General features: G+C 37.3%; 1 protein-coding gene across 1 annotated transcript in view; it reads left to right on the top strand.

The window, feature by feature from the left end:
* Positions 1–24,357, top strand: part of LOC122304194 (DExH-box ATP-dependent RNA helicase DExH6-like) — a 32,815-nt gene extending 8,458 nt beyond the window's left edge. Inside the window, exons 6-14 of the mRNA XM_043116302.1 lie at positions 7,042–7,132; positions 7,247–7,305; positions 7,662–7,823; positions 19,041–19,093; positions 20,010–20,043; positions 20,472–20,561; positions 20,652–21,656; positions 22,414–23,502; positions 23,630–24,357. Coding sequence (XP_042972236.1) covers positions 7,042–7,132; positions 7,247–7,305; positions 7,662–7,823; positions 19,041–19,093; positions 20,010–20,043; positions 20,472–20,561; positions 20,652–21,656; positions 22,414–23,502; positions 23,630–24,100 — 3,054 coding nt within the window. The 3' untranslated portion in view covers positions 24,101–24,357. The remainder of the gene's footprint in view (positions 1–7,041; positions 7,133–7,246; positions 7,306–7,661; positions 7,824–19,040; positions 19,094–20,009; positions 20,044–20,471; positions 20,562–20,651; positions 21,657–22,413; positions 23,503–23,629) is intronic.
* The last annotated feature ends 106 nt before the right edge of the window (positions 24,358–24,463 follow it).

Genomic DNA, 24,463 nt, shown 5'->3' with positions numbered 1-24,463 from the left:
CTCCTATTATCAAGCCATGATCACACATAATACAAATCCATTACCATGGGAGAGTTTTTGGAAGACAAAAACACCCTTGAAGGCAAATTTATTTGTATGGACGACTTCATGAGGGAAGATCGTCACAAAGAGTGGATAGTCCCTAGATCGTCTATTACTTCATTGTGAGATTCCTATGACCTTGTGGAATGACTTCTTTGCTCAGTTGGGATTAGGTTGGGTGATGCTGAAAAGGGTAATTGATCTCCTAGCTTCTTGGTGAGGCATCTTGGGGAACCCTTAGAGTACAAGAGTGTGGAAGATGGTCCCAATTTGTCTATGGTGGTGTATTTGGAGGGAGAGGAATGCAAGAAACTTTGAAGATTGAGAGTGGTCAATGGATGAGCTTATCAGTTTATTTTTCAATACTTTACTTCATTGGTCGATTGTAATACATAATGTCATGTCTATTAATGACTTCCTTGTATCACTAACTAGCACGCATAGGCAATGCTCTTGTATATTTTTTGTATACTCGGGCCTTTGTCTATTTGATGCTTGATAAAATTTTGTTCATTGATTAAAAAAAATATGATATTGGTTTTATGCTAGATGAAATTAGGCTCTATAAGTGATTTTTGAGAGTTTCAATTGAGTCTTAGCTTAATATAGAAAATTACACGCTAAGACTTAAGTGTTCCTCTTATATACTTTTGTGCATTGGTGTGGCACCTTTTTATTGATTTTATAAAATTCTGATTACTTATCAATCGGAAAAAGTTAAAAAACTTATTAAAAAGACATTGGGATTCAATTGCGGTAATGTATTCCCCCAATCCAACTAAAACAACTTTTAGAGTTTTGAAATAGATTTCTCATCTTATGATAGACACGTGATACCAACACTTCATACTTGTTCTTTGGTACTTGGATTATACCTATTATCATCAATAAAATTTATATTTACTGATAAAAAAAGTACTTGTTCTTGGTAGTTTAATTCTGATTTTTACTTGACAGAAAAGTTTAATTTATGATTTGATAAATAGAAAGACAAACTAGGTAGGGGTAGGCTCCAAAATCCACTCCTCCAAACTCTTGACTCCTAATCCGAGCTAGAGCAAACTCTGGCTCTGGTTTGTGTGCTCGGCATCGAAGTGAAGTCGGTTATTGTTCAGAGTTGAACCGATTATTGAAAACTTAAAATACAAAATCATGGAAACCCAAACAGTAGAAACATTAAACCAGAGACTAGATGCATTCAGCTTCAAAATTCAATTCCAAATAATGAAATAAACATGGCACTATTTCAAATTTAAAGTTCCAAAACCCAATGAATCATCATAAAAAATTTCAATCGAGTGGTTAGCAAATCATAAAACGTGAGAGAATATATTTTACCAACTTCTTGTAGTTGTGCATCTTTGTCTCTGATTGGGCAAAAGCTACCTGAATGGTGGAACCGAAAAGTAGATGGTATGACTGAACAAGAGAGGCAGAAACGTGATTTTGGGAGAGAGCCAAGAGAGAACAAGGGAGGCTGAAAGCGAAGGACAATATGGAGGGTTCTAGCAAAGAAGAGAAATGGCTAGTGGGTGGCTGTAGGGAGTTTGTCTGAATATATAATTAGGGCTTATTGAAACGGTGAGAGGCTGAAATGGTGTCATTTAGATGAAAAATGCTCATCTGTTTCTAAGTATGCTCAAACTTGGGACTTATGGGTGTTTAAGAAGCTAAAACCAATGGAGTAACCTAAAACAATTTCAGAGTTGGAGTTGAAGTTGGGAGTTTGGACTCCCAACTAACTCCCAACTTCAACAATTTCGGTGGTTGAACTTGGACTTCAAGTTCTACTCTAAATCTGAAAATTTCAACTTCAATCGGAGTGGATTTGGAAAGAAATCGGAATGTAAATTCAAAACTTTTGCAGCACCCTCCGTATTGTAATCTCTCAATCCCACATTAAACAACTCTTAGGGGTTTGAGAATGGATTTCTCAAATGGCTTAACTGGAGACCTAAGTTGGCTAGTATTTCTTTTGATTCAGTTGTAGCATTGTGGTTGGAGAGACAATTTGAGGAGAGATAGGTGGTGAGATCTTTAAATGGAGATAAGGCCTCGGGATTGATGAGCTTTTTTTGTCCAAGCTTGTTGGTATGTGGTGAAGGAGGAGGATATTGTGAAAGTGTTTTGTGATTTCTACACCAATTGTAACTTTGTTAGAACTAAAAAGAAGTAAGTTTGTTGGACCAGAGAAAAGGGAGGAGGGGGGGGGGGGGGATCAAGGACTTTCGACCCATCATTCTTGTGATTGGTGGCTACGAAATAATTTAAAAGTTCTAACAATTTGCTTAAGATGTCTCTGGTGAAAATCATATCGCAGTCTCAAAATGATTTTATCTGGGGAAGATAGATTCTAGATGTTGTGCTTATTGCTAATGAATTCCTTGCTTGCTGAATTAGATTAGGTCAAGTAGGAGTGCTTTGAAAGCCTGATGTACAAAAGGTATTAGATGTAAATTCGGGTTTTTTCTTGTAAATGTTGAGAAGGTGTGGCTTTGGGGAGAGTTAGTGTAGTTGAATTGCCCACTGTATCTCTACAGTACGTTTTTCAAATTTGGTGAATGCTAGCCCTAATGGATTATTAGCAGCTCTAGGAGACTTCATCGAGCCCCCCAGAGAGGGGGGGGGGGGGGGGGCAACCATTTGTCTCAACCTATCTTTGTCACTGTCATGAAGGCACTTAATAGGATCATTTCAGCTAAAGTCAATGGGGCTTTTCTTTTTTATATTCTGGCTTCTCTATGGAGAGGATGATTTCACATGATTTTTTTGTAGATGATACATACATTTTTGTGAGGCAAATCCTAACTGCCTTCAGTATATACGATGCTTGTTTTTATGAGCGGTTTTTGGCCTTAAGAATAGTCTAGCTAATCTAAATTGCTCCTAGTTGGAAATGTTGAGAATATTGAAAGTTTGGTGAATGGTTTTGGTTGTATGGTAGCGTCTTACCTATGACTTATTTGGGTCTTTTTGAGCTCCTGTCAAAGCAAAGTTTATTTGGGATCGGAGTTTTGAAAAGATGAAATTAGAAATGTAACTATTGAAGGAAGGTCGGATCACCTTGGTCAACATGACATTATTGAACTAGCCTACTTAATTTTGTCCCTTTTCCCACTTCTTGCAAGCATAGCAATTTTTTTGGAGAAATTACAAAGGAATCTTTTGTGAGGTGTTGTGGGCGAGGAGTTTAGATTTCATTTGATAATTTGGTCTAAAGTGTGCTCTCCAATATTGGTGGGTGGTTTGGGGGTTTGCAATTTGATTTGGTTCAATCATGCTCTCTTGGGGAAATGGATTTGGCATTTTTCCTTGAAGATTGGTGTTGGATGCATATTGTGGTAGTCATTAGGGAGGGTGGAGTTCCAGTTAGGTGAATTGGCCATATGGACGGGCTATGAAAAAAGTATGAGAAAGGGTTGGGGGGAATTTGTTTGGTGTATTCAATATGAGGTGGGTGATGGAATGATAGGAGCTTTGAGAATAAGGGTAGGGTCTGTGGAGGTGAAAGATTTCCGTCCTATATGTCTGGTGAGTCTGGTGTACAAGATCATTTCGAAGGTTCTAGCTAATCATTTGAGTGTAGTTACGGGGAAGATAATCTCAAAGTCACAAAATACTTTTGTAAAGGGATTACAAATTCTCGATTCAGTCCTTATTGCTAATGAATGTTTGGAAAGTAGATTCAGAGCCGATGCCCCATGTATCCTTTGCAAACTAGACATGGAGAAAGCCTTTGATAATGTAAATTGGAATTTTTTGGTGTATATCTTGGTAGGTATGGTTTTGGGGAGAGATGGTGTAATTGGATGAAAAATTGCATTACAACTGTCAGATTCTCAGTTCTGGTTAAAGTTACTCTCGAAGGTTGTTTTAAAAACTCTTGGGGTTTGAGACAAGGGGATCTTTTGCTCTTTTGCTCTAGTAATATGTGTTGAGTAGAATGTTGAAGGCAGCGGCGGATAGGGGCTTTATCTTGGGTTTTTTGGTGGGAGGTTCATCAAATGGAAGCATAAATGTCTTACATCTTCTCTTTGCTGATGATACCTTGATTCTTTGTGAGCTGGACCCTGATCAAATTTGTTCCTTGAAGGCTCTTTTGCTTTGTTTTGAAGTTTTTTCTTGACTTGAGGTGAATTTATTGAAATCTGAAATGGTTCTTATCGGTTTGGTAAATAATTTAGGGGAATTGGCTGGTATACTGGGTTGCAAGGTTTCATCTTTGTGGCTTTGCCTAAGAGGTATCTCGGTCTTTATTTGGGGCTCCTCATAAATCCAAGGCTATGTGGGATGGGATTATTGAAAAGATTGAAAGTAGATTGGCTGGTTGAAAAATGATTTACCTTAATCGAGGACAGTTTATTTAACTTTCCAACATGCTTTCTTTATTTTCTTTGCTTGCTGGGGTGGCTAATAGAATGGAAAAGATTTTTTGAGCTTTTTTATGGGGAGGTTTAGAAGATGAGAAAAAATTTCATTTGATCAAGTGGGATAAGATTCGTGCCCATTTTTATCTTGTTGAGGTTTGGGGGTTAGAAAACTGAGAACTTTCAATAAGGCTCTTTTAGGGAATTGGTTGTGGTGGTATCATCAGGAAGGGGATGCTCTGTGGAGGAATGTTATTCATGTCAAATTTGAGATTATTTGGCGAGGTTGGTGCTCAAATGAAGTAAAGAGGGGTGTATGGTGTGGGTGTTTGGAAATTTATCTGGAATGGTTGGGGAGAGTTTTTCAGAAATTTCAGATTTGAGGTGGGAAGGGGAACACGAATCAGATTTTGGCATCATATTGAAAGTAGATTGACTGGTTGGAGAATGATTTACCTTAATCAAGAACAGTTTATCTAGCTTTCCAACATACTTTCTTTATTTCCTTTGCTTGCAGGGGTGGCTAATATAATGGAAAAGATTTCTTGAGCTTTTTTGTGGGGAGGTATAGAAGATGAGAAAAAATTTCATTTGATCAAGTGGGATAAGATTCGCGCCCATTTTTATCTTGTTGAGGTTTGGGGGTTAGAAAACTGAGAACTTTCAATAAGGCTCTTTTAGGGAATTGGTTGTGGTGGTATCATCAGGAAGGGGATGCTTTGTGGAGGAATGTTATTGATGTCAAATATGAGAGTATTTGGCGAGGTTGGTGCTCAAATGAAGTAAAGGGGTGTATGGTTTGGGTTTTTGGAAATTTATCTGGAATGGCTGGGGAGAGTTTTTCAGAAATTTCAGATTTGAGGTGGGAAGGGGAACACGAATCAAATTTTGGCACGATATATGGTTTGGCGATGTTGCTTTGAAAAATGCTTTCCCTTCTCTTTATAGGATTGCATTGGAAAAGAGTGCCTCTGTGGCTGATTACGGTTTTCTGCAGTGGTCTGTGAGGCTTATTAGAACTGTTCAGGATTGGGAGGTGAGGGATATTACTGAATTTTATGGTGTATTATATGCACTGAATTTAAAGGCTGGAGGGGAGGATAGGTTGCTTTGGATTCATTTGGGAAATAAGAACCTCTCAGTTTTATAAAGTAATGTCCTCTCATTCTTCTATTAATTTCCCTTGGAAGAGCATTTGGAGAAGCAAATTACCACTCAAGGCTGTTTTCTTTGGCTGGCTGGCTGGCCGGCCTGCCATGGGAAAATTCTGACTATTGACAAGTTGAGAAAGCACAGCATCATTATAACGACTTGGTGTTTCATGTGTAAAAGAAATGGAGAAACGGTTGACCACCTTTTTCTTCATTGTGATGTGGCTGATGGTTTATGGGTTGCAATCTTTACTAGGCTTGGTATCACTTGGGTAATGCCTAGGAGGGTGGTAGATTTATTTTCATGTTGAGAGGAATTCAGGGCAATCGTCAAATGGCGGTTGTTTGGAAGGTAGGTTGCACTTGGAATGAGAGGACTGGTCGTTATATTGATAGTAGCGAACGTTCGATGGGAGGGTTTAGAGATTTTTTCTTCCACACTTTGTTTTCTTGGGCTTCGGCTATTGTATTGAATGGGAGTAGCTTTAATGACTTATATGCTGCTTTTCACAGCAATTAGCTTGTAAGTAGGTTTTTCTCTTGTATACTTCCTGTGTACTTTGGGCTTTGCCTAATTATGTGGATTAATAAATTCTTCTTACTCATAAAAACAAAAAGGGGATAGATGGTGGCAGATATTAAGGATTGTTTTCTCAAGACCCTTTATCCTTGGTTTTGTGCTGATCTTGGTTGCTCTATCTCTAGTGTTTCTGAACATTCTTTTCCACTCTCTTATTAGGTGTTTCTCATGGGTCATGATGCCCTGTGTACTCAGACTTTACCTATCTGATACCTCTTCATTAATAAATTTCTCTTTTAAGAAAGGAAATAGATTTCTCAAATGCATGTTTTGATCTGTATAATTATGTGTGCCAAAAAGTATTGTTACTAGCTCACATTTGGATTTTCAAGATGATCTTAGCCATACACCGCTGACCCATGGACTATGTTTTATGGATAGTGTTTTAGCATGAAGTTATTGTGATTGGCATTACCATAAAATAACTGAGCAGTGGACACTAGCGGCCATTATATGTTGCAAGAGTATATTGTTAAAGAAGAGAGCAATTCTCACTCTAATAAAGAAACTTACAAATCTTGATCTGCTTTATGATTTTCCATCAGTCTTTATGATAAGCTTGTGTTGCTTGGCTTTTGCTTTTGACAGCTTGTCATCTTTGATGATGCTGGCCAGCAAAAAGTTCAATTGCTGTATATAACTAAATACATGCATGAAACATACATTTGTTAGATGGTATGTGTGTGTATACTAATGCTTTTTTACCTTAGGTAAAAAAAAAAATAGTTTTTTTGACATGTATTTGTCAGAGGTTTTAACAATAATGGGATCTATTTGAATTATTAGCCAGAAAAAAAATTGTAAAATTTTATTGTTATCATACTGCTTCTCATAAATATTGAAGTTGACGTTCTCTTTTACCTGCAATATAAGCTAATTTTCTTTTTCAAATATTGTTCAGGTCCCCCAATTTCTTCTAGATTATAAGTGGGGTAAGGGCAAGGCTTGTAAAATTGTGTGTACTCAACCTCGACGTATCTCAGCAACATCAGGTGTGCACTCATTGCTGTTGCCTCCAAAGTTATTGTTTTTAATAAAATATAATTTCTGTTTTCGTAGCTTAAGATGAGCACAATTGTGAAACTTAGTTACTTTTGTATTTGTAGTTGCTGAGAGAATCTGTTATGAAAGAGGAGGGAATGTTGGAGATGATATTGGATACAAGGTAATGTCATGCTTTTCTTGATTTGCTAGGTTGTCCTCTATATCATATTTGGATTTACAGTGGATCTAAGCTTTCTGCCCAGTAATTTGCTACTGTTTCGTCCTTCAGAACAGATGTGATAATATTATTTTTCCTTATGTAATTAGGTATGTAGCTTACCAAAGTAGTATTTACACAGGAAACATAGTAACTTGCGTTATGAATAATTGGCTTATCCTGGCCTGCAAATTCGTGCAAGTTTCTTTGTAGCAGTGACTGGAGCTATCTATTTTAAATGATGCTTTCATATGTTTATTTGTTTTTGTTTAGACCTTGAGCTATACGGCATTGCTAACTATTTTTTGTCTCCATGCTAGATACGGTTGGAAAGCAAAGGTGGAAGGAACTCATCAATTGTTTTCTGCACAAATGGGGTTCTGTTGAGGGTGTTAATTTCTAAAGGTGCTGGTAGGTCAAAGAGTGAACTTGGAACGAAATCTGCAAAGCAAGATCTTTCTGATATAACTCACATTATTGTGGTAAGTTTCTTTCTTAGTAGATTTGTAACATCCCTTCTTGTATGTCTGGAATGTTACGTACATTCATAACATAAGGCCCGGTAAGAGATTCAATCTCATTAAAATACCTCATTATTGGATCATAAACATTAACTAGCATGACAGTCTCATAACATAAAAGCTGAAAAATAAAAGAAATGACACAAGCTAGTTCTAAGTGATACCAACATCGGTTCAAATGTCTAAATCATACACTAAGCCTCTAGAAATTTATTCTACTCCTGGCACTCTTGCTCTGTATCCACGAAATCATTATCTAGGCATTAAAACATAACAACAGAGAAACAAACAAATGAGTCAAAGGCTTAGTAATAGCACATCATACTGTAAACTAAGTTAAAGGCTTAGTAATAGCACAACATACTGTAAACGTAACTTAGTTTAACATTAGGCTTAATTTTGAGAACTTACATACATTGTCACACATACACACAACATATAGATCATTCATACCTAACATAAACAAAATCAAATATAATCATGGCAATATATGTAATACAGATGCATGAATGACTAACTCATGCATTTCCTATCATTCGTACATAACTTATTCATCTTTTCTTTCACTTACATAGTGGCCATCATAACATGTGTGCATTGGTCTAATTGTCGTTGACTGTACATAACATATCATAACATAGGGTGAACCACGCTTGGTCTGTGGCACCATCTAACATATCATAACATGTAGTGAAACACTTGGGTCCGTTTTATCACATAGCATATGGTAAACCACGCTTGAGTCTGTGGCACCGCATATCATAACCTTTGGTGAAGTATGCTTGGGTCCGTGTCACCTCAAAACATAATAGCTGGTGGACCACGCTTGAGTCCATGACTTGCACATCCACCCATAATTTAAGGCCAATCATAAAGCTTACTTGTTATTCATGTGTTTTCTTATTAATTTTCATGGTGCACGTGAACTTGTTTGACTTCATGAAATTACATAGTCTGACATACTCTTGTGCATGGCATAACATAAAACATGACATAGAAGCATGAGTCTTACACAACATAGCATAGCATAGCATAGCATAGGCATGTCATAACATGATCTAAACATTACATGGCATACATGTGATTTCCATAACATCTCATCCATCTAACAACAATCCATATCAGCATAGCATGCATAGTGTCATTCACAAGCGTATCATCATAATTCATCGAGGTTCGTGAAAAGGGGCTAACCTTGAATTGGCTTGTAGCATAGTGTAGGTAAACATCACATTTTTCATGCACAATCAGAATAATTACAGCACACATGTAATCATGATCATGCTACTTACCTCTTAGCATTACTTCCACAATCTCTCGTCGTAGCTCACGACCTATACAAGGCACTAATCGTCACTAGCGTGTCGTAGCATTCTAATTACTGAGAATCATACCATAGAAATAATTTAATAATTATTTAGTTCTACTAGGATTAATAGATAGTAATACTATTTAAAATCCATAACCTATTCCTTGATTTTCTATTTAAAATATAACATAATAATTTTATTAAAAATCCAATTAAATAGACAATGGAAACATTAACTTAAAAATAGACTCATCAGCATAATTTAAAATATACTTTAAATCCCTTGAATATTTTTGTAAGAATTAATTTGATGGGCTCTTATTTATTCAAGTGAAACTTGGCCTAATTTAAATTCCAGCCCAGCCCCAAGTAAAGAAAACAGCCCACTTAAAATCACTAAAACATTTTCTGTAAACTACCACCAGTGCATTTTAAACGTCAAGCCCACATGAAAAATTGGCCCATTTAAATTAACAAAAAGCTCCTGGCCGAATAGGCTTAAGGCCCAAGGCCCACTTTCCATTTTAAAGATACACTATGGAGATAGCAAGGAGCCAAGCCACATACACACAAACAGGATGGCCTGGTCTTGCGACAGGAATTTGGGACTCACCGAGAGAGAAGGCTGATCGTGGGACGGGGAGAGAGAGAGAGAGAGAGAGAGAGAGAGAGAGAGAGAGAGAGAGAGAGAGAGAGAGAGACTGTCAAACCGCAAGCAACAGAGAGAAAAAGGGTTGTTGACATTCGTGAGCTTCCAGAGGAAAGTGGCTGGCCGGCAGCTTCTGGGTGACCTAGTGGTGCTCTGATGCCTGTGTGGTCAACGGTGGGCTGAGCAAAAGCACACAGGGGCTGTTTGGTTATTGACAGTGGAGAGAGAGTGACGGAGAGGGGTTTAGAGGCTTACCCAGAGAGGAAAGGTTGTGCGGCTGCCTCAGGTGGCTGGTTTGGCGGTTTCTGTGGCTGTTTCCGGCGAGTGGGTGCTTGGTTGCTTTGAGGAAGGCTATGGTGGTGTTGTGAGGAAGAGAAGGTTTGATTTTACTGTGGGAAGGTTCTGGCCGCAAAGGAGTACTGTTGGTTTGCTGAAGGGAATATTGTGAGGTAAAAGAGAGGATTTATGAGAGGGTTTTTGATGTGTGAATCGGTTTCCAATTAGGAAACTATTCAAATTAGGAAATCAAACAGAGAGATAAAAGGGGCGTACAGTCTACCGAGTGGAGGAATCCTATTCAAATCAAATTACTATCTCAAAACATATCTTAAAAATAATAAAAACACTAATAATAATAATAATAATAATAATAATAATAATAATAATAATAATAATAATAATAAGAGTGATTATAAAAATAATAATTATAAGCCCTAATTAAGGACCGGTATGTTACAAGATTCGCACAATTTCTTTTCTGATACTAACTTATCAAAAAAAAAAAAAAAAAAAAAAAGAAATCTCTTCTGATACTAGGGTAGGACAATATTTGGTTTCCTTATTATTACCAATGTCCAGTTCACTCAATGACCGGAAGTTCTTGTTGACAAGATATAAATAGTCAATATGATAAAAACATGGTGTTCCTATGACAGAATTATTCTTTTAACTATTTTTTTCAAAGAGTCTCGTTTTGTTGGCTATTCCATTGATTTTCACAGGAAATAACTGTCTTTTTGGATAATTGATATGTTTTCATTTGTTTATTCTAATAGTTTTCCTTATTATAGTGTTCTTTTCTCTGTTCTTCATCAAGGCTAAAACATTTGAGTTTTCGGCATTGATGGGAGTCTTTGTTGTTTAGCAGCGCTAGTGTGATCAGTTTGTTTGGCAGGTGAGTGTTGATTGGCCTCTGGAAACAGTGGATGGCTTAGGCAAAGCTGATGCGACGAAGCAATTCAGCTCATATAAAGAGAATAGTTCAGTTGTGTTAACTTGTTGTAAGGCTAAACCTTAAGGTTTTCTCGTGTTGGATACAAAGTGTTGAGTGGAAGATAGTGCTAGAAGTTCTTTGGGAGGTATTTGGCTTGCTGAATATGGCATGGTGGTGATAGTGGCTTTGCTATTATCCAGGAGAGTCATGCTAGGATGGGTTTGATTGGATTTTTTTGCTGCACAATGCGTATGCTTTTCTTTTATTCTATTGTCATCTTAGAAAATAGAGGATATCAGTTTCATGGTGTTTCTCGGTTGTCCAGTTTGGGGAGTAAATTGGATACCAGTTTCATGGTGTTTCCTAGTCCTCTGGTTTGGAGAGCAAGTTGTGGGTGGAGGGTTGAAAAGATCCAAGGGGTTGGGGGAGTGTTAGAATGATTAAGTTACAGGAACTGTAAAGTTTTCAAAGGATATTATTCAGCACTAGAAACGAGTCATTAGGGCTTGGTGCACTTCATATTGTAGCTCTCTTGTGGAAGGATTTAACCCAAGAGAAATTAGTCAGCTGTAGCATTCATGACCTTTCTTTTTCAATATTTTTTGATGGTCTAGTTTACTTTGTGTAGTACATCAAGTTTGGTGGTGCATGTGAAAAATAGGAGACATGTAATCCTGGAGGCCAACATTTTTTTTCAGCTTAATGGTTTTATTATAACTAGTTGTGTAATCGCTTCATGCATGTGGAGTTTTTTAACCTTATATATTTTTAATTAATTAGATATAGAGGATAGGAAGGAATATTAAAAAAACAAGTGTTGTAGAAAGAAGATGAAGTGATTCAGACATTTAAAATCCCAAATTTTCTAATGTGTATCTGACTTAAAGCTTCGAATTATTCGAAATTTATGCTTATTAAATTCAATAATGGATGATGTGTCTAAACATGAGCAAAGTTTTTACTTTGAAAATTATAGATGTATTTACTTTCAAGTGGTCACACAGATCTCTTGGAGGTAAAAGGAGGGGACAAGTGCACGCAGTTATTCCACTGGGTGGCTAACTCGCAAAGGACAATACAATGAGATGGCGAGCGTGGATGGAGTAGTTTCCTCATCAATTTGCCATCAAGAATCACATTGTACATTATTATGGGCACATACTTTCATAACTATATGATTGGAGACCGAAAGTGGATGGATTAATTTTTGAGACAATAGATCAACAGGGTTTAGGGTGGCTTGAGAGGCCTTTTGAAGAAGATGAGGTTCACAAAGTGGTCCAAAGCATGGTTAGTGACAAGGCTCTAGGTTCGGATGGGTTCATCATGGAATTCTTCCAAGTTTGTTGGGAACTGATCAAGGATGATCTTAGGAAAGTGTTTCAAGAGTTTCATGCAATTGAAAGGTTTGCAAAAAAACCTTTACACTACTTTTATAGCTCTTATCCTGAAAAAGTTCAGGACAATGGATGTTAAAGACTACCACCCTATTAGTTTTGTCAATGGGGTGTATAATATCTTATTTAAAGTTTTGGTGAATAGATTGAGTATGGAGGTGGAAAAGTTAATATCGAAGTCAGTAAAAACAGCCAAAGGTAGTCAAATTCTAGACTTAGTATTAATTGCAGTGCTTGGATGGAAGACTCGAGTCTAAAGAACCTGATATACTTTGTAAGATGGATATGGAGAAAGCCTATGACCAGGTCAATTGAAACCTCTTGCTTTATTTACTTGTGAGAAGTGGCTTTGGAAGAGAAATGGTGCTCTTGGATAGCGTATTGTATTTCCTATAGTTCGCGTTTCTAACTTGGTGAATGGTTCTTCAATGGTTTTCTTTGAGAACTCCCATGGTCTAAGATAGGGGGACCCCCTATCTCTACTACTATTTAGTAGTGTCATGGAATTTTTTGAGGGTATTTGGGATGCTGTGATTGAAAAGGTGTTGATTGGCTGCATGGAAGAGGTTATACCTGTCACAAAGGGGGTAGGCTTACACTAATCAAAGTACCCTCTGTAACCTATCCATATGTTTCTTATCTTTGTTTCCACTTCCCACCAATATTGCCAACCATGTTGAGAAGCTACAATGGGATTTCTTGTGGAGTAGGGTGGGTGATGAATTCAAATCCCATTTGGTGAATTGGACAACTGTATGCTCACCAATATCAAGGGAGGATTGGGTGTTCATAATTTGATGAAGTTCAACCAAGCACTTTTAGGGAAATGGATGTAGTGATAACAAGAAGAAAGGGGGTTTGTAAGTTCGGTGAAGCATGGGGTGGATGGTACTTGAATGAGGTACATGGCCCACATGGGTGGGCTTGTGGAAACACATAAGAAGAGGATGGGAGGCTTTCTCTAGACATGTGTATTGAGGTGGGTGACGGTTCCAATGTCAAATTTTTGCATGACAAACAGTGTGGTGATCGAAGCCTAAAAGACATTCCCAGCAATTTTTGAGTTTGCATGAGCTTTTATAGTAGTTCCCTCGATGGAATGTACTTATCAAAAATAAAGTTCCCTCAATGGAATGTTGAATTCATCACAGTAGCATGGGATTGGGAGTTTGATGTCATTACTTGTTCTTTGCAATATTGTATTCCACAAGAGTGTTGGTGGGAGCTATAGACAAGATCAGTCGGAGCCCCTCCAAGAAAGGTAGATTGTTTTACTAGATCTTGACTTGCCAAGTCATAAATGCTTTTCCATGGAAAATATATGGAAGACTAAAGCTCCTCTGAAAGCAGCAGCATATTTCTTTGGATGGCATCTGTAGGCAAGATCCTCACTATAGACAACTCAAGAAAATGCCAATCATGGTGTTGGGTTGGGTATTGCATGTGTACGAAGAATGGTGAAAGTCTGCTCCTACATTGCAAGGTGGCTAGGACTGCATGGGATGACTTGTTTGTGAGAGTGGGAATATCATGGCTTATTTTTCTGATTATAGGAATAATTCTGGTTTATTAATGGTGGTGGGGAGAGGTGATAACTCTGTTTCTTGTGAGTCAGGGGAGCTTGTAGAATCTGGTGAGGATTTAAGTCCTGTTCCGTTGTGTTCTTTTAATCCAGAATTAGAATGGCCTTGTAATTCTTCTGATTGGGTTCTGAGAAAGGTGGAAGAGATTAGAGATTGTGTGGGTATTTCTTGTGAAGGTTTTGAAGAACAATTCAGAGCTCTTTTGATTGCTATAGAAGCGGGTCAACCTGCTTTGGCCAAGTCTGCTGCAAAGAAAGAGAGGGAGCTTAAAAGGTTGGAGTGCTCTATTAATTATAAGTCCAGGGATGGGTGTGGATGGAGGGATAAAGGTAAGGAAAGGGCTGTCAATGGTTTGTAATGAAGCCTATTATTATTTCTTGGAATGTTAGGGGTTTAAATGATTATAGGAAACGTCTTAGGGTGAAAAATTGGTTGCGTCAGTGGAAGGCTGATGTTATTTGTCTCCAAGAAACCAAATTGAAATTTGTGAATCAAGCCATAGTTCAGAGTTTGTGGAATTGTAGTAGTGTGGGGTGGGTAGAGCTGGTTTCTAATGGAGCTTCGGGTGGTATCATTATTTTGTGGAATAGGAGGGTGGTGGAGATGTTGGATCACTTTGTGGGAGAATTCTTGGTAACGTGTCATTTTAAGAACATTGAGGATGGGTTTGAGTGGGCTTTTGCTGGGATATATGGCCCTAATGTGGATTGTGGGAGATACCAATTATGGGATGAAATGTCGGGTGTTTACAGTTGGTGGAATCTACCTTGGTGTTTTGGAGGGGATTTTAATCTTATTAGGTTTCCTAGTGAGAGGTCGGGGGCTTCATTTTTTTCAAGTGCTATGGCTTCCTTCTCAGATTTAATTTTTGATTTAAATCTGATTGATTTACCTTTGGTGGGAGGTGACTTTACTTGGTCTAATGGAAGATCTTCTTCAAGGTTGGACAGGTTTCTGGTTTCGCCTTCTTGGGAGGCCCATTTTTCTGGTTTGAACCAGATTGTTTTACCGAGACTTTGTTCAGATCATTTCCCTATTATGTTGAATTGTGGCGGATCTGTGAGTAGAAGAGGTTATTTCAAGTTTGAGAATATGTGGTTAAAGGTTGAAGGTTTTGGGGATAAAGTTAGATGTTGGTGGAATTCCTACTTTTTTTCAGGCACTCCTAGTTTTGTTTTGGCTAGTAAGTTAAAATCTTTAAAGAATGATTTAAAGAAGTGGAATAAGGAGGAATTTGGGTTGTTGGATACAAAAAGGAAGCGGTTAATGGAGGAATTGTGTATTTTGGAAGAGAAGGAGGCGCAAGGGTTGTCTTCGGAAGAGGATAGATCCAGAAAACTAGGGGTGGTTTCAGACCTGGAAAATTTAGCTTTAATGGATGAGATATCATGGAGGCAAAAGTCAAGGGCGTTATGGCTGAAGGAAGGTGACAGGTGTACCAAGTTTTTTCATCAATTGGCAAATTCTCATAGAAGATATAATGCGATTGAGGTCCTTCGTGAAGGTGACAGATTGTTTTCGGATCAGGAAGATATTAAGGCCCATATTGTGAATTATTATGAGAAGTTGTTTTCAGAAAATTTTTCGTGGAGACCAAAATTGGATAGCCTTGTTTTTAATTCTATAGAGCAGGCTGATGCTGTGTGGCTGGAAAGAGAGTTTGAAGAAGAAGAAGTTCTGGATGTGGTAAAAGGTATGGAAAAAGATAAGGCTCCGGGTCCAGATGGATTCTCTTTGGCTTTTTTTCAAGAGTGCTGGGATGTTGTTAGAGATGATGTCATGAAGGTGTTTGCTGAGCTTCACTCCTTTTTGAGGTCTGAGAAGAGTTTAAATGCGACTTTCATTGCTTTGATTCCAAAAAAGGCTGGGGCTGTGGAGATAAGAGATTTTAGACCTATCAGTTTGGTGAATGGTGTTTATAAAATTGTTTCTAAAGTGTTGGCTAATCGGTTAAGTAGGGTGATGGAGAGGATAATTTTACAATCTCAAAATGCCTTCGTGAGAGGAAGGCAGATTTTTAGATTCTGTTTTAATTGCTAATGAGTGTTTGGAAAGCAGACTTAAATTGGGGAAGGCTGGTATTCTCGTCAAGTTGGATATGGAAAAGGCTTATGATCATGTAAGCTGGGATTTTCTTGATTATTTGTTGAGGAGATATGGTTTTGGAGTTAAATGGTGTTCATGGATAAAGTTTTGTGTTTCGACTCCTAAATTTTCTGTTTTGGTGAATGGAGAACCAGCTGGTTTCTTTTGTAGTTCTCGTGGTTTGAGGCAAGGCGATCCCATTTCCCCCTTTCTCTTTGTTATGATCATGGATGCTTTTAGTAGAGTGATTGACAAGGCTGTGGAGGGTAACTTTCTGTCTAGTTTTGTGGTGGGTAACGAGAATAGGAATAATCTGAAGATTTCTCATTTATTATTTGCTGATGATTCCCTGATTTTTAGTGAGCCAGATTCTGATAATTTACGTGCTTTAAGAGCTCTGTTATTGTGTTTTGAAGCTGTTTCGGGGTTAAAAGTTAATTTATCAAAATCTGAAATTGTTCCTGTGGGTGTTGTTCAGAATTTATCAGATTTGGCAAATTTACTGGGGTGTAGGATCGCTTCTTTGCCTTTGAGATATCTTGGGCTTCCTTTGGGGGCTTCTTTTAAAGCTGTGGACATTTGGAATGGGGTGATTGAAAAAATTGAAAGGAGGTTAGCGGGTTGGAAGAGGATTTATTTGTCTAAGGGGGGAAGATTATCTCTTATTAAAAGTTCTTTGTCTAACTTGCCTACGTATTTCCTTTCTCTTTTTCCTCTTCCTGCAAGGGTTGAAAAGAGAATTGGGAGTTTATTTCGGAATTTTTTATGGGGTGGTGTTGGTGAGGAAAAGAAGTTTCATTTGGTTAGCTGGAAGAAAGTTTGTCAACCTTTGGATGGTGGTGGCTTGGGGATTAAAGATTTGAAGGTCTTCAATAAAGCTTTACTAGGCAAATGGCTTTGGAGATATCATTTGGAGAGTGAAGCCCTATGGAAAAATGTGATAGATGTAAAGTATGGAAGTTTGAGGGGAGGTTGGTGTTCAAAAGCCTCTAGTGGAGCATATGGGGTGAGTTTGTGGAAATTTATTAGAAAAGGATGGGATTTTTTCTCTAGTAATTTTAGATTGAAGGTTGGAAATGGTAAAAGAGTCCTCTTTTGGCATGATTTGTGGTGTGGGGATGCTGCTCTCAAGATGGAATTTCCTGCCCTGTTCAGAATTGCAAGGGATCAAAATGCTGCTGTTTTTGATTCCTACTGTGTAAGCAATAATAAGGTTGTTTGGAATGTTATTTTCAAAAGGGATATTAATGATTGGGAAGCGGATGAAGTTCAGGCTTTGTTGGAAAAACTTTACAGTATAAAGCTGGTAACTGAAAGGGAGGATAGTATGGCATGGTCTTCTGCTGGAAATGCTAAGTTTTCAGTTTCTTCTTACTATAGAGTTATGTTAAGTCATGGTAGTTGCGTTTTCCAATGGAAAAGTATTTGGAAAGTGAAAGTTCCTCCCAAGGTTGCTTTTTTCTGTTGGGTGGCTACTTTGGGCAAAGTTTTGACAACTGATAATCTTAGAAGGAGAGGACTGTTTATTGCTGATTGGTGTGTTATGTGCAAAAAGGATGGAGAATCTGTAAATCATCTTTTCCTTCACTGTGAAGTGTCTAGACTCTTGTGGGATGAGGTTCTGAGTTGGACAGGTTTGCATTGGGTGATGCCCAAAGATGTGGTGGATTTAATGGTAGGTTGGAAGGGTTTGAAGGGCGGTAAGAAGGCAGCGTCTGTTTGGAAGATGATTCCTCCTTGTCTCATGTGGTGCTTGTGGATAGAAAGAAATGGGAGATGTTTTGATGATAAAGAACGTACTTTGGAAGATCTTAGGGTTTTTTTCATGGGTACTTTGGGTTATTGGGCGAAAGTTTATGTAATGGTGGATAATTTCCTGAATCTGTTTTAGTTTTTGGGTTTTTTTCTTTTTGTTTTCAGGAAGTTGTAGGTTTATCCTTTGTATACTTCCTGTGTACTTGGGCTTATGCCTATTTCTTCAATAAAATTATTACTTATCAAAAAAAAAATATCATGGCTTATGCCTAGAAGGTCGGTGGACTTTCTAGCAAGCTGGAGAGGTCTTCCAGGCAAACCAAAACTGGCAGTAATTTGGAAGATTTCTCCTATTTGTATGTATTTGAAGGGAGAGAAATTATAGAAGCTTTGAAAATCATAAGCAGACAATGGATGAACTGAAATCTTTCTTTTTAAAAACTTTGTTCCTATGGGGGCGATAGATTTTAATGGGCTAAAAATGTCCATAAATTTCTTATTTCGATTGTAAATCCTAGTTAGGTATTACTTGTTTATATGTCGAGTGTAGTTGGGCTATTCCTATTATTTTAGGAATAAAACTTCTCATTATAGGTTATGGGTATTTATGCTGCTAGGATGATGGTGGTTAGCGCGGGGATGGGAGATTAAGGCCTTGTTTGGTTATTTAGTTTTATAGAAAAATTTCGAATTTCTTCAAAAAGGAATGTCAACTTCAAATCTTCAATCCAAACATCAAACAATTTTGTATATCAACTTTTTGTTTCATCATTTGTCAGATTTTAGTTAGAAGTAAAAAAACACAAAAATCAAAAAAACTTTTCTGAAAACCAATACAAGAACTACTATAAAAAATTATATTCAAACTTTTTGACTCTACCTATCCACCTTAACAAACCACAATACAAAACATATTTGAAAAGAAATATTCTAATTTTCCCATCTATTTTTGCAAAACCCAATAAGCAATACAGTTCAAGAAAATTCTAAAACATTCTGTAGATTCTCTTAACAAAGCATTACTCTAAGAGCCTGTCAACAGAGATTATGCACTTATCTGTATGTATATAATCGATAGCAGAAAGGAAAAACACAAGATTGTTCCTTGCTGATGGACTGTCTCTCCTCACATATTTGAACTCAAATAGTTATGTAATGCTTGCAATGACCTCAATTTTACTTTGCAGGATGAAATTCATGAAAGGGATCGCTACTCTGATTTTATTTTGGCAATTCTGAGGTTCGTAATTTAGAGAAATGTGTTTCAAATAAACATGGATGTGGCTTGTAACTTGTATATGGGCATGATTGGAATGTAAGTGCATTCTTTGGATAATTGAGTTTTAGAATGTCAGAAAATCTCTTGCAAGAAATATGGCATTAAGATACCAAGTCATTTATCCATTTTATAGAACATTTGTGTTTGAATCCCTCCCTGTATTTGTGTTTGAATCCCTCCCTGTATTTGTGTTTTATTATTCTTTGATTGGTATGTATCTCAAAAAAAAAAAAAAAAAACAAAAAAAAGAAGTATCTTAAGCATCCCCTCCACCTTACCGTCAGCATCTGTTATCCCATCCTTATGGGACAAAGCTGAATATTTATTTAGGTTTGAAATTTTAAAATATAATCTATGATTATTTTTGAATAATTGATTTTATTACCCACTCTTCAAGTCATACAGATAATTCTTTTTATTTCATCTATATATTGTAATTTAACTCAGCAAAATCCAAGTATATTTTGTAGAGGGAAATAATTCACAAGGTCTACTTTAATTTATAAGTGCACTAAAGAAAAAAAGAAAAAAGAAAAAAAACACACTTGATTTTAAGGAGAAAAAAACACATTTGAAGAGAAAAAAGGTCTAATTCAGAAATATGCATATTGAAGCTATTTTTAAGTCACAAGTACACAACATTGAAGTAAATGTACACAACCATAAAAAAATATAAAAACTTTAATTCAACTACTCACATTCACATAAAACTTTAACCAAAAGTCATAAGTTTGACCCCTTTATCATTTTCTTTAATTTATCAGAAAATCTAAAATAGAGAGTAAATAATGAAGAATAAAGAAAAGGGTATAGTTGTTAAGCATATATGTCAGCTTATATTTATTGATTTTGCTGCTTTCGTTTATCTGTTTTGCAGAGACATGCTTCCTTTATATCCTCATCTGCATTTGGTTAGTTCCAATCTGTTTATCTTACTTTTGGTCAAAAATTTTATTTTATTTTATGCAAATTGCAACTTGTATTTCACTTTGCATTTAAATTATCAAAAGACCATAAACTACCTATATTTTCTGGTTTCATCCTCAGTTAGATCTAATCATTAAGATATATGAAAAATACCACATTGCATAATCATTACTCCCAGGTTTTAATAACTTAGGGTGAAAACAAAAATCTACGTAGTTTACAGTGCAAATTGAAACTTATGGTCGTTTAGGTTCAGAAGAGAAAAACGGGTGGCAGTTTGGTTGTGAAAGATTAAATGAGTAATTCACCCTTTTTCCATTTAGTCTTGTATACTATCAAGTTGTATTTTACTTTATATTGATAACCTTTTCCCATTCTGGACCTTTGGTACTTATGGCTTGAAAACCAACAGATACTCATGAGTGCTACTCTTGATGCTGAACGTTTTTCGCAATATTTTGGTGGCTGCCCAATCATCCGTGTGCCTGGGTTCACTTATCCTGTAAAAACTCTCTGTGAGACTTTTACTTCTAATTATTTTTTTTGTTGACTTTTAGCTTTAGTACTCAACAATTTCTCCCCTACTTTGCAGGTTAAAACTTTTTATTTGGAGGATGTACTTTCTATTCTAAAATTGAAGGAACGTAATCATCTTGATAATACCTTATCAAGTGTCCCTATTGAGGACACACTGTTGACAGAGGAAGATAAGCTTGCTTTAGATGAAGCTATTAATCTGGCTTGGTCAAATGATGAGTTTGATCTGATCCTAGAATTGCTTTCTTCTGAGGGAACTTCAAAAGTGTTGAATTACCAGCATTCTTTGACTGGCTTTACACCATTGATGGTATTTTCTGGAAAGGGTAGAGTGGCTGATATTTGCATGCTCCTATCTTTTGGGGCAGAATGCCATTTACAGGCCAAGGATGGATCTACTGCATTGGAGTGGGCTGAACGGGAAAACCAAAGAGAAGCCGCTGAAATACTTAAAAAACACATGGAAAGTGCCGTTTCCAACTCCATTGAAGAACAACAATTACTTGATAAGTATCTACGAACAATCAAGCCTGAACTTATTGACGTTGTTCTTATAGAGCAGTTGATAAAAAAAATATGTTTTGATTCACAAGATGGAGCTATCCTTGTTTTCCTACCAGGGTGGGAGGATATAAATAGAACCAGGGAGAAATTAATTTCAATGCCATTTTTCAAAAATACTTCCAAGTTTATGATAATATGTCTTCATTCTATGATTCCATCTGCTGAGCAAAAGAAGGTTTTTAAACGTGCTCCTCACGGTTGCCGGAAAATTGTTCTTGCAACCAATATTGCTGAGACTGCCATTACCATTGATGATGTTGTTTATGTTATAGACAGTGGTCGTATGAAGGAAAAAAGTTATGATCCTTATAATAATGTATCAACTCTTCAATCTTCTTGGGTCTCAAAAGCAAGTGCCAAACAAAGAGAAGGACGTGCAGGCCGATGTCAGCCAGGAATATGTTATCATCTCTTTTCAAAGCTCCGAGCAGCATCTTTTCCAGAGTTTCAACTTCCTGAAATTAAGAGAATTCCAATTGAGGAATTATGTCTGCAGGTACTCCATTCCACCCCTAATGATGTACTGTTTTTGAACCAATAGCTATTAGGGTTGATGGGTCAAAAGACCTTAGTTGGTACTGTGATTTAGATCATCTAATGCGATTTGCAGTGCATCTCCTCTCGATTTGCTAAATCAGAGTAAAGAATAACTTTTTGGCTGGAAACCAACTTAGAAAAACTTATTTTTTAGCCAAAATGAAAACAAAAAGATTGAGAAGGCTACAGTAGTGAACATACACTGTTTTGGTGTAGTCCCCTGCTATTTTATTGATTGGCATTGCATGTAGTACAAAATATTTAATTTATTGTATCACTAAATCATCAAGCATAGGTGATGCTCTTGTATATGTCCTGTGTACTCGGTTGATTGCTTAACCTTATTATCAATAAAGTTTTGTTTACCTATAAAAAAACGTATATTGAAATATTTATTAAGATTTTTGGGTGAATTCATATCCTGAAAACATGCTATAATGACCCCTTTTAGTGTGACACGGTGAGTTATTACCTGAGTTGCAACCCAGGGCTGTGCTCTTGTATTTCTGTACCATGCAAAGAATTGAATCTCTTTCCCATACTTGAACCATTCTTGGGGACTTGCTATAAGCAGGCTGAGTTACTAGTGTGGGTTTCTGATAAGGAATAAATTTTATTCCTCCCCCTTTTTCAAATGATGAACTTGGGAAATTTAACAGTTCTTGTTCGGAACAAGGGTGATATTTGTGATGTTTAATTTTGTTTCTTATGTACAGGTGAAATTGTTATATCCAAATTGCAAGATAGAAGATTTCTTGCAGAAGACATTAGATCCTCCAGTTTTCGAGACCATACGAAATGCAATAATTGTTCTTCAAGATATTGGGGCCTTGTCAGTTGATGAGAATTTGACTGAACTTGGGGAGAAGCTAGGTTCTCTACCTGTTCATCCTTTGACGAGCAAGATGCTTTTCTTTTCTATATTGATGAACTGCCTTGAGCCAGCCTTGACTCTGGCATGTGCCTCTGACTATAGAGATCCATTTACTCTTCCCATGTTACCAACAGACAAGAAGAGAGCTGATGCTGCTAAGTCTGAGCTTGCATCATTATATGGAGGGCACAGTGATCAGCTAGCAGTAATAGCTGCATTTGAGTGCTGGAAGAATGCAAAGCAAAGAGGTCAAGAGGCATGGTTCTGTTCCAAGTACTTTGTCTCTAAAAGCACTATGAATATGTTGTCTGGTATGCGTAAGCAGCTCCAAAATGAACTAATTCGGAATGGGTTTATTGTTGATGATATTTCAAGTTGTAGCTTGAATGCACATGACCCAGGTATACTTCATGCAGTCCTTGTGGCTGGTTTGTATCCTATGGTTGGAAGATTGCGTCAACCTCATAAAAGTGGAAAACGACTTGTGGAGACCGCCGGCGGTGATAAAGTTCGTTTGCATCCTCATTCCACTAATTTTAAGTTATCATTAAGGAAAACTGATGAGTGCCCTTTGATAATATATGATGAGATAACACGTGGAGATGGAGGTATGGTCATAAGGAACTGTACCGTGGCTGCACCACTCCCATTGTTATTGCTTGCAACAGAGATTGCTGTCGCTCCAGCAAAAGACGATGATAATGATGATGAAGATGACGATGAAGAAGATAGTGGTGATGAAGAAAGTGATGAAGGTGGGATGGAGATCGAGAATCGGTCAGGTGGACAACATGAAGAGAAGATCATGTCATCTCCTGATAATTCAGTTACTGTCATTGTGGATCGGTGGCTTTTTTTTGGGTCAACAGCACTTGATGTTGCTCAAATTTACTGCTTGAGAGAGCGATTATCGGCAGCAGTCTTATTCAAGGTAAACTTCCATTGTTCTTACTTCTGGGTCTGAGTGAATTGTACATTGCATTTTGACTAATGCACGTGAGTTTCTTGGGGTATGTTATCTTTCTAAAGTCACTCTTTATTTCGATTTTCTGTTGTAGGTAACACATCCAAGGACAGTTCTTCCTCCTGTTCTAGGGGCCTCCATGCATGCTGTAGCCAATATTCTATCTTTTGATGGGCTATCCGGGATGTCAATACCTCTAGAACCTGTGGACTCACTGACTTCAATGGTAAATGCTGCTGAGATTAACAAGTCTGCCCCAGGGAAGAGGAGAATGATGGTACAGAATTCAGATGGGTACCTCCGATCGCTTATGGGAGACAGCATGTACCAGAAATCACCTTCCCATCATCCCAATAGTGGAGTTCCTAAATTAAAGGGAACAACAAACTTGGGTGATTTTTCAAGTGACAGAGTTTGGTCACCCCGTAATTCGGCTGTCCAGAACATGTATGGGACACCTGCGTTACGGGGTCCCATTTCTGATGGGAATGGTTTGGGAATGTTTCACAAACATGGTTCAAGGGGAGATTCTCTTAAGCGGCAGCGTGAGAATGAGTCTAGATAATGGCGGTAATTAGTCAAATGTAATTCTGTTGTGGACAGCAAGATTGGTAGGTACCGAGCTGGTTTTATTAAAAATGTTGGGTGGTGTGGTTAGGCATCTTGCTTTATGGATCGGAGGGTGCTGGTTCATATCTTTCCTGCCCCTTGAGACTAAACTCACTCATTCAGGTAATACTAAAGTAGGTATAGTGAAATGTGTTGCTCAACTTGCTTCTAACACCACTAGTTCATTTGCTATCCATGTTGGCTTCCTAGTTCTATTGCGTGCCCTGGGTTTAATTCTAGACTTTCTTTGTTTCTGCTCCTTTTTAAGTCTGGCAAGGAATGTGTTGGAGACCAAAAGACAGTTATACAGTTATAAATG

This window comes from Carya illinoinensis, chromosome 3 (assembly GCF_018687715.1).
Source record: "Carya illinoinensis cultivar Pawnee chromosome 3, C.illinoinensisPawnee_v1, whole genome shotgun sequence".
NCBI lineage: Eukaryota > Viridiplantae > Streptophyta > Magnoliopsida > Fagales > Juglandaceae > Carya > Carya illinoinensis.
This window is presented reverse-complemented; position numbering and strand designations above follow the sequence as displayed.